At 36.5% G+C, this 12,454-nt stretch overlaps 1 protein-coding gene across 1 annotated transcript in view; it reads left to right on the top strand.

The window, feature by feature from the left end:
* The first annotated feature begins 354 nt into the window (after positions 1-354).
* ELMOD2 (ELMO domain containing 2) overlaps positions 355-12,454 on the top strand; it is a 29,519-nt gene continuing 17,419 nt past the window's right edge. The window contains exons 1-4 of the mRNA XM_032147577.2: positions 355-448; positions 1,603-1,756; positions 3,661-3,689; positions 11,600-11,697. Coding sequence (XP_032003468.1) covers positions 1,615-1,756; positions 3,661-3,689; positions 11,600-11,697 — 269 coding nt within the window. The 5' untranslated portion in view covers positions 355-448; positions 1,603-1,614. The remainder of the gene's footprint in view (positions 449-1,602; positions 1,757-3,660; positions 3,690-11,599; positions 11,698-12,454) is intronic.

Here is a 12,454-nt window from a genome sequence, read left to right on the forward strand (position 1 = left end):
GGCACTATAAGTTACCGTAAGCACAGGGTTTCTTCCGCGCTTGGAGCCGAGGAATAGTACAAGGTGTCAACCTGCGCTAACGACCTGAGGTTCAAGCAAGGAAAAGTCTCCAGCGAAGCGCCAGGAGACGCTACTCTGGCGCGGGGCGGGGCTCCTGGCCGCCGTTGCCAGGGAAACCGTCCGGGCGTCCCTAGTATCTGAGCCCTCGCGCCTGGGCCACTCAGCTCGACCTCTCTCCAGCGTTACCAATAGGTGGAGCGCGGGCCAATCGGAAGAGGCCGGAGGGGCGGGGCGGGCAGTGGCCCTGGGAAGGCGGGTCCGCGGCCTCGCTCCCTGACTTCCGGGTCGCGGTGCTTGCAGGGAGAGTTCCGTCGTTTCCGTTGCCGGCTGTTTGCAGTGGGGAAACCGAGGCAGCTCCTGCTCCCCCTAGTTCTTCCGCTCATGTGAGGTGGCTGCTGTTTCTTTTCCTCTTGCCCCGGCTGCATCGGTGCAGCTGCGCTGAGAGCGCGCGGGCTCGCAAGCCCCGCGGGGTTCTGCGGGATCCCGGGGGCTCCTGGGCCGGCGGGTCTTTGTGCGAGCCCTGCCCTCCCATTCGCGGGCGGCGCGCGAGGGGGGTCGGCGCAGCGACGCCCAGAGCCCTGGGGTGCTCAGGCGCCGCTAGGCGTGCATCCCCTCTGCTCGGCAGTTCTGCGCTTTTGTCCTAATGAGCGCGGACTAGATGGCTTGGTTTTCAAGATAATGATCAACCCAGCTGTACTATGCGCTGTTTCTGCACTGACCTGCGGGTACTTCGAACTTGACAGTCCCTCCTCAGGCCCTAAGTCCAGAGATGACGAGTCTGTGGGAATGTTTAAGGCAGGAAGGAGACGAGCAATTTTGTTTTTAAGTATTTCCCTCTCACTAGTATCTCCCTGACTATTTCATTTAGAAGCTGAAGAATTTTCTTATGGCATAAGATACAGTTGTATCGAGTGTGTACTTAAAAAAACAAAACAAAAACTTGTTAGTATTTCTGCCCTTGACCTATTGAATGGAAAATCAAGAATGAGCTAAGGTGTTATATACTCAGTGTTCAACTTGTATACTTAAATCTGTAGAGTTTTATTTGCTGGCATCACCTGACTGGGACAGTTGTAACGAATTATCCACATGGGATAAGAAGAGCGTATTCTATAAAAACAATTCTGATGTTTTGGTATATATTTTAATTGTTGATTAGTTGGGGTCTTCTTGATCTTGAACTGTTGAGCCCCAGTTCTCAAAGAATGGGAAATTAGGAAACTAAGATATGAAATACAATTATTTAGCAAAAAGTGCAAACCATTCTGTTATTCTTTCAAGCCATTGAATAGTTTGAGTACGTTGTTTGAATTTTAGTTTTGAAAAAGTGATAAATTGGCCATTTGATCATCATTTAATTAATCTAAGCGGTATGTATTACACCTGCCATTGTTTTTAGATGCCTAAACACTGTCACAAAACAGACACAATGAAATAATAGATATGTAATTTGAGATTTGATCAGTTGTATAAACTAATTTTTCAAATTTTAAAATTCAGTTTAAGGTCATTAAGCTTGTCTTGTGTATTTCCCTCCTCCAGGAAAAAAAAAAAATGTTTATTTCTTTGTGGGAGTTCTTCTATGGGCACTTTTTTCGATTTTGGATGAAATGGCTATTACGACAGATGACTGGGAAGTGTGAATTGCAGCGAATATTTGATACCTATGTAGGCGCACAAAGGACACACAGGATAGGTAATGTTATTCAAAAAGAAAATGTACTAATAAAAGTTTAACTGAATATTTTTCTCCGTACTCACAGTGACAGATGTATTTCTTGTGTATCCTGACAAGTCACTTAAACTGAATTTCATAAGCTCTGAAGTCCCGCTTTGACTCCTTCAGCTCTAAAATTGTATGAATTTATAGAAAAAGAAAGTGGCTATTTAATTGCTTATGTGTGGAAAGAATTATCTTCTCTGGCTCCTGAAGTTTATCAGTTATTCCTTAGATTATAGTTGCAACCTATTTTCTGGTGAAAAATTTCTATACTTATATAATCCCTTTGAAATTTTCACTCACATGGTGGGAAGAATGAGTGCCTCAGTCTAGATCCATTTTTATACTTAGCATCCTTCATCAGTCTTTTACTTTCTTACTGTTACTTATGAAGGGCCCGTAATTATGTATCCAGTGGTCTCTAGGAAAGATTATTAGACTCATTCTCAACTGTCCAATACCGTAGCCAATAGCCACATTATATTGAGCATTTGAAATGTGGCTAGTCTAAATTGAGATGTGCTGTAAGTGTAAAATATAAACTGTATTTCAAAGACTTATAAGAAAATGTAAAAAGTCTCAGTAATTGTTTATATTCTTTATATGTTGAAATGGTAATATTTTGGATATGTTGGGTTTAAAAATATTAAAATTTTATCTGTTTCTTTTTACTTTAATGTGGCTATAGAGAATTTTAAAGTACACAAATGGGTCAACATCTTGGCTCGTGTTATATTTCTGTTGAACGGTGTTGCTCTGTTGCTTTCTAAAATACATCAGTTTTCAGTGCTTCATTGAAAATTTTACTCTAAAATTTGAACACAGATGAGTAAGAACTGTGGTTTGAAGTCACTTCTTTTCAGCCAGGGTAAGGAAGAGCAGAGAAGTGCTCTAGCTCATGCTCTCTGTGTTAAACGGAAAATTGTGAATTAGCCAGATTTCCTTTCGTGTTGATCAAGTGTGCTTCGACTGAGAAATCAACCCCTGTCAGGTTGAGAGAGTGGAGTATTGGCAATTGGAACCTGTATCCAAGACAACATCGGAAGAATGACAGACAGAAGCTGCCTCAGGGCAGCTGGTTGATTAAGTTTAATTACTTTCCTAGTTTTCTTACAACTTCATGGTTGACTTAAATTATTGCTGCTCTTTTAATTTGCCCTTTTGACTACTCAAAAGAACAAAGTACCTCTTGATAAGAAATCTCTTCAGGCAGTATGGGTTGGTGTTTTATAGTGTGGGGGAAGAATATATATAAAGGCATTTGTTTGTGGCAAAAGCATTTTTCCTACATTTTTCAAATTGCTGAGAAAAGAATATTATTTGTAAATGTGCCAGAAAATTTTTTAAACAGACCAATAAAAATGTTCCTGTGATTCTTGATATAGAAACCAGGAATGGAGAAGCTATTTGTCTGGTGAGAAGGGTTGACAAGATAATCTGAAGTCCTTGCCCATTTGTTGTATGATTTGGTTGCTATCACCTCAAATCTAAAGGCTCAGGCTAACAAATGAAAATGCAGTAGAGAACACTCTCATTGTAGTCTTAAGATGAGTTTCTGGGACCTGAGCTACTGTGACACAATTGTGGGTGAATTTGCAGTGGTTAGTGGACACTTTGGGATCTAAACAGAAACACATGACCCCAGGTAATGAGGTTGGTGTCACCTCTTTGAATAGGTATGTTGTGTTTGGTTGAGTTTTTTGAAATCGTATATTTATACTGTAAGATGAAATTTTAAAATGCTTGCTGTTATATAGAAATTAAATCTCCTGGAACTAACTATTAGTTTATTACTGGTTCGATATTTTTACTGGTTGTTTATTATAGAGTAATTCACAAACAGCATTTAAGTGATAACATCTTTTTTTTTGTCATTTCAGAAAATTCCTTGACATACTCCAAGAATAAGGTAGGATAACATAAAGGTAGTAACTCTAGAAAACTTAACTTGGACATATTTTTTCTTAAAAAAATAAAAAGTGCCCTGCTAGAAGAGTGTTTTCTATAAGGAACTTTGAGTGAAATTTTCCCCCTTTAGAGGTAATACTCTGTTTTCAAACATTTCTCTATATATTTGTGTTTTTCATGTGTATTTCAAAGAAAATGCTTTAATAATTTGTCCTGTTCTGAGGTTTTGCTTGTTTATTTTGCTTTAAGAGTTGATAGCTTTTGGGAAAGCAGGGCCTTAGGAGGAAGGTCGTCTTTTAGACTGTGTCCTCTGGATAGATTATATGAGAGAAAAGCAACTTAGGATAGTTAGAGAAAACCCTGGGTTGTGTACCTTTTGAGCTAAAATAAGTCATAATTCATGCTATGTATTAGTCAGCTTTTGCTATGTAACAAACTATTATAAAATCTCAGGGGCATAAAACGATACATTGTTTCTTGCTCATATGTTTGTGGGTCAACTGTAGAAGCCTTACTTCAAGCTAGGGCCAAGTTCCTGTCTATTCCATTTGTCTCATCTGGGACTCAGGTTGGGGGTTAACAGGTACCTGGTGAATGTTTTCACTGTGGATAACTGAAGGCTCAACTACACAAACATATTTTAAGTCTCTTTGTGTCATGTCTGTTAGCAACCCGTTAGTTAAAACAAGTTACATGACCAAGCCCAAGTCAAGGGGTGGAGAAATATGATATGCCCACCATAAGGCTATGGTAGGGAGTAGGTTGTATAATTCAGTTACAGGGTAATGAAGAATTGGGACCAATAATTCAGTCTACCACATGCTGTTACTTCCCTATTGTAGTTCACAGTTTTGTCTCCACGTAGATTATTTGGTGTGGCAAGGATAGAATACGGGTCATCTAGACCATTATTTGAAATCCCATAATAGAACACAACCAGTATTAAACAATAATAGGAATAGAATAGAAAATATTTAGAAACCATTGGTCATAATATGGTTAAATATATTTTAGGAATTTTTTATACTATTATAATTATTTTAAATATTTCTGCATACATCTGTGTGTATTTTAGACATCCACATGAATGTTTTTTCTTCTTGATCTTCTTGATCAGGATGTAAAATGTGGCTCAAGGTAAAAAATGTTGATTTGCTACTGTCTGGTAATATGAATCATGCCAGAAATAAAATAGACCTTCTTGAGAGTTGCAAGCATACCTGTTATGTTCTGAAGAGTAACCTTTAAAATAGGTACTTTAATGATTTAGTTATACTCTTTAAGAATGGTCTATGTAAGAATAACTCATATATATAAGTGAATATTTGGGGGTAGAGTCCAGAGTTACACTCCTTTGTTCAGAATTGTTGGAGAGTGATTAATATATTTTTTAAAATGAGGATATGGAGGTCCTGAAAGCTAACAAGTTGCTGGTTCTCAAAATTTATTTATGCCTTATCTATTTATATAGTTCCTTTATTTGAAACATAGGATGCAGTTTCCCAAAGTAACAATATTATAAATTGTAGCAGATGCACTTGGGGAGGTGTTATATTTCAGGTCCGTTACAAAAGTAGTTCTTAAACTTAAGGAAGAATCAAAATCTTCTGGAGGCCTGTTAAAACACAGATTATTGGGCCCCATCCCCGGAATTTCTGATCTGGTTCTGATTGCATTTCTAACATGTTCCCAGGTGATACTGCTGCAGCTGTTCCTGCCAGTAGGGGCAGTGTCTTGAGGCACTAATAGCATATTAGTATGCTGTCTGGGGACTACTGTGGATCATAACTGCTTTAACTTCGTTTCTGTAGGAAACTGTGTGCATTTTTCAAATTGACCTTAAACAAGTTGGTTTGGAACAGTTTGGGTTTTGAACCCTCTAGAATGAATTGTTCTGTGAAACCTGTTTTCTTTAAGCCTCGACATTGTAAAGAGAGTAAAACCATAGCTGAGATCTTTATGTTATACCCACAATCCCCAGCTTCCAACCAAATTTTTCAGTAGTGTATTCCTCCAAATACCTTGACATCTCTCAGTCTGGAAGTTGACCAACACTGCCACTGCTGTCCACTAAAACTTATCTGGTCCCCTTCATTATTCTCTGACTTTATCTGCTACTGTTCTTGCCTTGCTCGCTGGTCATCACCACTGTGCTGCCTGTTATTTTCCAAACACATCAGCATGCTTCTGGTTTATGACCTTTGCACCAGGTCTTCTGTTTAAGTAGAATTATCTTCTTCCTCTTAAAAGCTTAGCTCACTTCCTCATTTTCAGATTTTTGCTCAGTTATGACATTCTCTATGAGATTTTCCATGACCATTCTCTACCTAAGGGTATACCTTTGTCTCTCTTTATGATCCACTTTCCTTAATTGTTTCACTATAGCACAGACCATCACTAGCATACTAAATATTTTACTTATTTATTTTTCCATTCCTGAAAAGAAAAGGGCATTGTTTGGTTTTTTTGGTTGTTGTTTTGTTCACTGATGTTTTTCTAGTACCTGAAACGGTGCCTGGAACGTGATAAGGACTCTGAATATTTATTGAGTGAATGAATAAATAAGTGAGAAAAATAAGAGGATAAAGAATAATAAGTAAATGAAAATTTCTTTTTTCAGAATAGAGTGTGTAGTGTTTCTTTTATTTACTAATTTACTGTAGAGGTTCTGGAACTGGGGACTCAGTATCACATCTATCAGTGTAATTGTTATAACTGCATTTGTAACAACGGTTTTGGTCACAGAATTTATTAATGGGATTGTATGTGTGGTAAAATCATGCCAAGCTTAAGTGGAACAATACATAAGATGCTACATTTAAGAACTCCAGTGCCTTGGTCAAATCCATTCAAGGATTTGAATGACTACCACATGTTCAATATTCAACCAGGGTCTTTGAGATATTCGAAAAATATACAAAAGAAGACTGGAATTGAATGTAATTGTAAACAAGTTTAGAGAAGGAAGAGGTAAATGTAGACTAGAGCGTTTGGGGATTTTAAAGTAGTGGTTACAAGTTAAAGAAAAATAAAATGTTCATTATTTTTTACCTCTGTTGCTTGCTATTAAAAAGTTCACTTAAAAAGTAAACATTATAATTGTATTCTTATAAACTTCATTATTCGAAAATAGAAATTGCTAATAGTACTTTGGAGGGCATCCTGCAAAGAGAATAGTCAACAAATTGGTAAATACTGAAATTAAATCACTTACGATTTATTCTTTTAAGGTTTTAAATCTAAGACAAACTTGCCAATAAACAGAAGTAGCCTTATCAATTTAAAAATATAATTTATGTGTATATTGCACCTAATTTGTATATTCCATTTACTTTGTAGGGTAAATCTGTTTCTCATTTTGTGATATTTCGGTTTACCTAATTACATTTTTATTCAATAAAAAAGTCTGGGTTCAAATCCTGATATCAATTACCAGTTGTTTGACTTTGTACAAGTTACTTATTTTCTCATTCTAAAAGCTATTCATACCCACATAGTTGTTTTGAAATTAGAGATATTACTATGAGAACAGTCTAAGAGAATGCCCAATACTTGATAAGTATTCAACAAATAGTGGTTACTAATAATATTAATGATAGTGTAATTAAGCCAATATATACCATAATCATTTTAGAAGTTTGATATTCATGAAAACCTCTTTGGTACTTCAGATTACTTAGCATTGCCAATGATTGCTGTGAATAAAAGTGATTTTAATCTATTCAGAGTGATTCCCTAAAGCAGTGATCTTGAAGTATGATCCTGTTGGATTGTGCACTATTCCACAGTGTGCATTCTTTCTTTGTTACAAATTGAATCTTTTTTGCTTATATTTTAGATTAAGGATTATTTATCAATTAGATATTAAGGGTTACTAAACTTTGGGATTTGTAAACAAAATGACTTATTAGAATTTGAGGAGTCTAATTCAATATTCTGCTAAGAAGTCTGGCTCCCATGCAATATATGATAATGTAGCAAAGCTCCACTGTACTTATGTATATACAGGCATTTGAATTTCTGAAAGTTAGGGAGGAATACTTTGGCAATCTATTAGTGTTTTTGGTGGCTGTCTTTTTATTGCAGCTGCCGTCTTAGGTTTTAAATAATAATAATGTAGCTGTTAAATAGTTGAATAATAAATACATTTTATGGCATTAGTTTAGTTTTCTTTTAATGCCATAGTGATGCACATTTGCATTTTTGGGCCTCTACTTTTCCACTACAGCCTATAGTCATTCAAAGTATAATAAGGGGATTCTATGAACAACTTTATGCCAGTAAATTGTTTGATTTTACACGAAATGGACAAAGTCCTTGAAAAACAACTTACCAAACTAACACAAAAAGAGATAAAAAATCTAAATAGTAATATACTTAAAAAAGAAATAGAAACTGTAATTTAAAATTTTTTCACAAATCTCCAATCTTGGCTTCACCAGTGAAGTGTTAAACATTTAAGGAAGAAGAAATAATACCACTATTACATTAACTGCTAGGAAACAGAATAGAAAGAAACACACTTTGTGGGGCCAGTATCATCTTGATACTAAAGCCAGACATAGACAATATAATATGTGAAAATTACAGTTCAATGTCCTTCATGAATATAGGTGCAAAAGTCCTTAACAGAATGCTAGCAAATTGATCCCAGTAATACATAAAAAGGATAATACGTCATGTTGAGTTTTTTTTGTTGTTGTTGTTACAGAGCCTTGCTCTGTTGACCAGTCTGGTATGCAGTGGCGTGATCTCGGCTCACTGCAACCTCCACCTCCCGGGTTCAAGCAGTTCTCTCACCTCAGTCTTTCGAGTAGCTGGGATTGCAGGTGCACACCACCATGCCTGGCTAATTTTTGTATTTTTAGTAGAAACAGAGTTTTACCATGTTTCCCAGGCTGGTCTCAAACTCCTGACGTCAGGTGATCCACCCACCTCTGCCTCTCAAGGTGCTGGGATTACAGGCATGAGCCATCGCACCTGGCTTGTCATGTTGAGTTTTCAGAATCAATGTATGTAATTTACCACATTAACAGAGTAAATCAGAAAAATATGAACATTTCAGCAGATACTGAAAAACTGTTCTGACAGAATTCAGTACCAATTCATGATTAAAAAATCTCAACTAGGCATAGAAGGAACTTTCTCAACCTATGAAAGGCTGTGAAAAACCTGCAGCTAACATGATACATAACACAATTATTGAATGCTCACCACATTCAACTGGGAACAAGACAAATATATGTACTTTCTCTGCTTTTATTCAGCATCATATTAGAGATCCTAAGTAGTGCAGTAAGGCAAGAAGAAGCAATGTAAGACATGATGATTGGAAAGAAATATATTAACAGATGACATACTTTGTGAATGTAGAAAAGCCTAAGAAATCTACAAAAACTACCGACATTATTAGTAAATGAATTTAATAGTGTTACAGGACATGGTATACTACTGTATGTTAGCAACAAACTTTTGGAAAATAAAGAACAATACCACTTACAAAAGCATCCAGAAAACATAAAATATTCAGGGCTAAATTTAACGAAAGATGCATAAGACTTCTGCACTAAAACTCCCAGAGAAGATTGCTGAGAAAGATGAAGATGGAACCATACACTGTATTCATGCATTGGAGGACTCAGTATTAAGATGTTAATTCCCAAATTGATTTTTGGATTCAATGCAGTTCCAGTAAAAACCCCTGCTAACTACTTTTGAAGATTCTTACAAGCTCATTCCAAAGTTTATAAGCAAATGGAAGGAACCTAGAACAGCCCACATAATCTTCTAAAAGGACCCCTACTACCTGACTTTAAGACTTTCTAGTCAAAAGATGAATATAATAGATGAGAGAACAGAAATTGACCACACCTAATATGTCATATAATTTTTAACAAGGGTATCAAAGCAATTCAATGAGGAGAAGAAAGTCTTTTCAATAAATAGTGCTGGAACAACTGGGTATATATGGGGGAAAAAACAAACCTCAACTTCAATATCTTACCATACATGAAAACTAATTTAATATGGATGTTAGACCTATGTTTAAGCTAAAACTTTAAAGTTTCTGAAAGCAAGCATAGGAGAATATCTTCCACCTTGGGTTATGCTGCCACTTAAAAAAATTGAAAAGTTAAACTTCATCAAAATAAAACTGCTTATCAAAGATACCTTTAAGGAAAGGAAGGCAGGCCACAGACTGAGAATGTATTTGCAGCATATGTATCTGATAAGGGACTTGTGTCTAGTAAATAACTTTTATAACAGTAATAAAAAGGCAACAGAATTTTTAATGGGCAAGAGCTTTGAACAGTCACTTGACAAAGGTGTATGTGTGTGTGTGTGTGTGTGTGTGTATACACACTTGGAAAAGTGCTCAGCATTATTAGTCATCAGGGAAATGCAAATTAAAATCACAATGAGAGGACACTACCTACCTAAAAGTTACCTAAATGAAATAGACTAACAACACTGATGTTGCAAATACCAGTTGGAGTAGAAGATGAAATTATCACTTTGGAAAGTGGTTTTGGCAATTTCATTGAAAGTTAAACACATACTGCCCTAGTAATTTCACTCTTAGGTGTCTAAAAAATGAAAATGTATATTTACCAAAAGTATAATAAAGTATAGTCCCAAACTGGGAACAATGCAAATTTCTAGTACCAGGAGAATGAATAAGCAAATTGAGGTATATTCATGCAATACAACTCAGCAATTAAAAGGGACAAATTACAGATATGAGAAAGAATGTGGATATGAGTAAGAATGTGGATGAATCCTAGAAACGTTATGTTGAACAAAAGAAGCCAGACACAAAAGAGTACATACTTTGATTCCATTTATGTGCACACAGCTAAGCTATGGTGGTAGCATATGTTTAACAGTTTTGAGCATATAATCAGTAATGTGCTATGCTAGACGCTCAAGATATAAGAGTAAATAAGAGAGACAAATGCTGGTGGAGAACATAGAGAAAATATGGTGTGGTCAGTGCTCTCTAACTGAAGTATGACTGAAAGGAAGTAGGTAACTCTAGGGCTGGGGAAGACTTCATAGAGGAGGTGACATTGAAATGGATTTTTAATGTTTTAGGAGTTTGTAATACATGCAAAAGGTATGGCTTTTGCCATGTCTACCCATGGCGAAGGTAGTCCTTTTACCAGTGCTGGTATTTAAGCTTCAGCACTCTTCCTGTACCCATATTATCTCAGGATTGGACGAGCTAGACTTTGTTGACCATATCTGTATCTTTACTGATTGTTATTAATAGATCTTTGACCATTTTCTTCTCACCTTTTACTTTTCTCTGGGGAAATCTGTTTCTTTCTCTCTCTCTCACCTTGGGGTATATCTAAACTAAGGACTCTTTTTATTTTTCTTACCAGTTTTGATTTGAAGTCTTAGTTTGTGAACTGTTCTTCAGTATGCATAGTAAATTCCTACAGTTTTCAAATTTGATCTGATTTTGTTTTTGTCAATGCCAATTTGTTACCAGTGGTGATCTCTGGAGACAAGATTTTGAGATTCAACTCTTTTCTGCGTTTAATTTTTTAAACGTATGCATTCAAGATTTTTTAACATTTTTATTATATAATTAAAATATGTACTTCATAAACACTATGGTGGCAACTCATTTGCTAAGAACTCATCAGCTGAGAACCTGTTGACTCAGTTGAGGAAGCCTTCCTCTGATACATCATGTTGCTATTCTTTTATTATAAAACTGTATATATATATATTTATTTATGAGTTTAGCCCTAGAGAAAATTTGAAATAAACTGGTTGAAACAAACTGGGCTTATTTTACATTTTTAATATCTACTTTGTAAGGTTGATTAAATGCCTCACAACTACGTCTTTTTCAGCTACAAAGAATTTTTCTCATTTGGCTTTCTTTCACATAAATAGGTTTTACAGAAGGCGACATGTGTTGTTCAGAGTGAAGTGGACAAATGTGTAGACGATATTATGAAGGAAAAGAATATTAACCCTGAGAAGGATGCCAGGTGTGCTTTTTTTACATTATTCTTTTTTATTATGCATTTATAGCCTGTGAGGTATCGAGATCACACACTGTTGTAACACTTTAGAGCTGAAGGGTTTGTGGAGATCATCTGATTCAGCGCTCTCACTTCACAAGAGGAGCAGTCGAGATCCAGAGAGGGCAGTGATAGAATCAGGACTACAACCTGTATCTCTTGGTTTCCAACCCAGGGCTAATGCCAGTATATCATCTGCCTTCTTCAAGGTGTCCTACCATGACTTTCCCAAGGTTAATAACTTGGTTACTATGTCTTTTGAAATACAGTTCCTATGTCCTCCTCTAGTAAGGTCCTCCCAGGCTCCTCCATTCTGAGTTAGGTGCATCGCTGTGGCATCTCATAGTGCTATCATACCATTTAACCCATTGTACTATAGTCATTGATTAACTCTTGTCCTTCCCTCTGTAAATTCTAAGTTTCATAAGAAGAGGACTTATCCCATTTCTGTGTTCCCAGCGCTGGTATATTGACATAGTATTTCACACTTTTTCCTTCATTCAGCATTTTCTATGTGAATATGGAGGAAGGAACAATTTATTTCAGCTGAGATGAGGGAGGGTCTAGGAGGGAACTGTGAGGATAGTTCCACCCAAGAGGTGGTATTTACACTGGACCTTGATGAATGGGTAGGGGAACAGTTGCCAGCAAGGCACAGAGACATAGAAATATTATGATAGGGAGTTATTTGTAGCGGATCATTGAATATGAGCAGAGTAGTGGC

This window comes from Hylobates moloch, unplaced genomic scaffold, assembly GCF_009828535.3.
Source record: "Hylobates moloch isolate HMO894 unplaced genomic scaffold, HMol_V3 SCAFFOLD_3, whole genome shotgun sequence".
Classification (NCBI taxonomy): Eukaryota; Metazoa; Chordata; class Mammalia; order Primates; family Hylobatidae; genus Hylobates; species Hylobates moloch.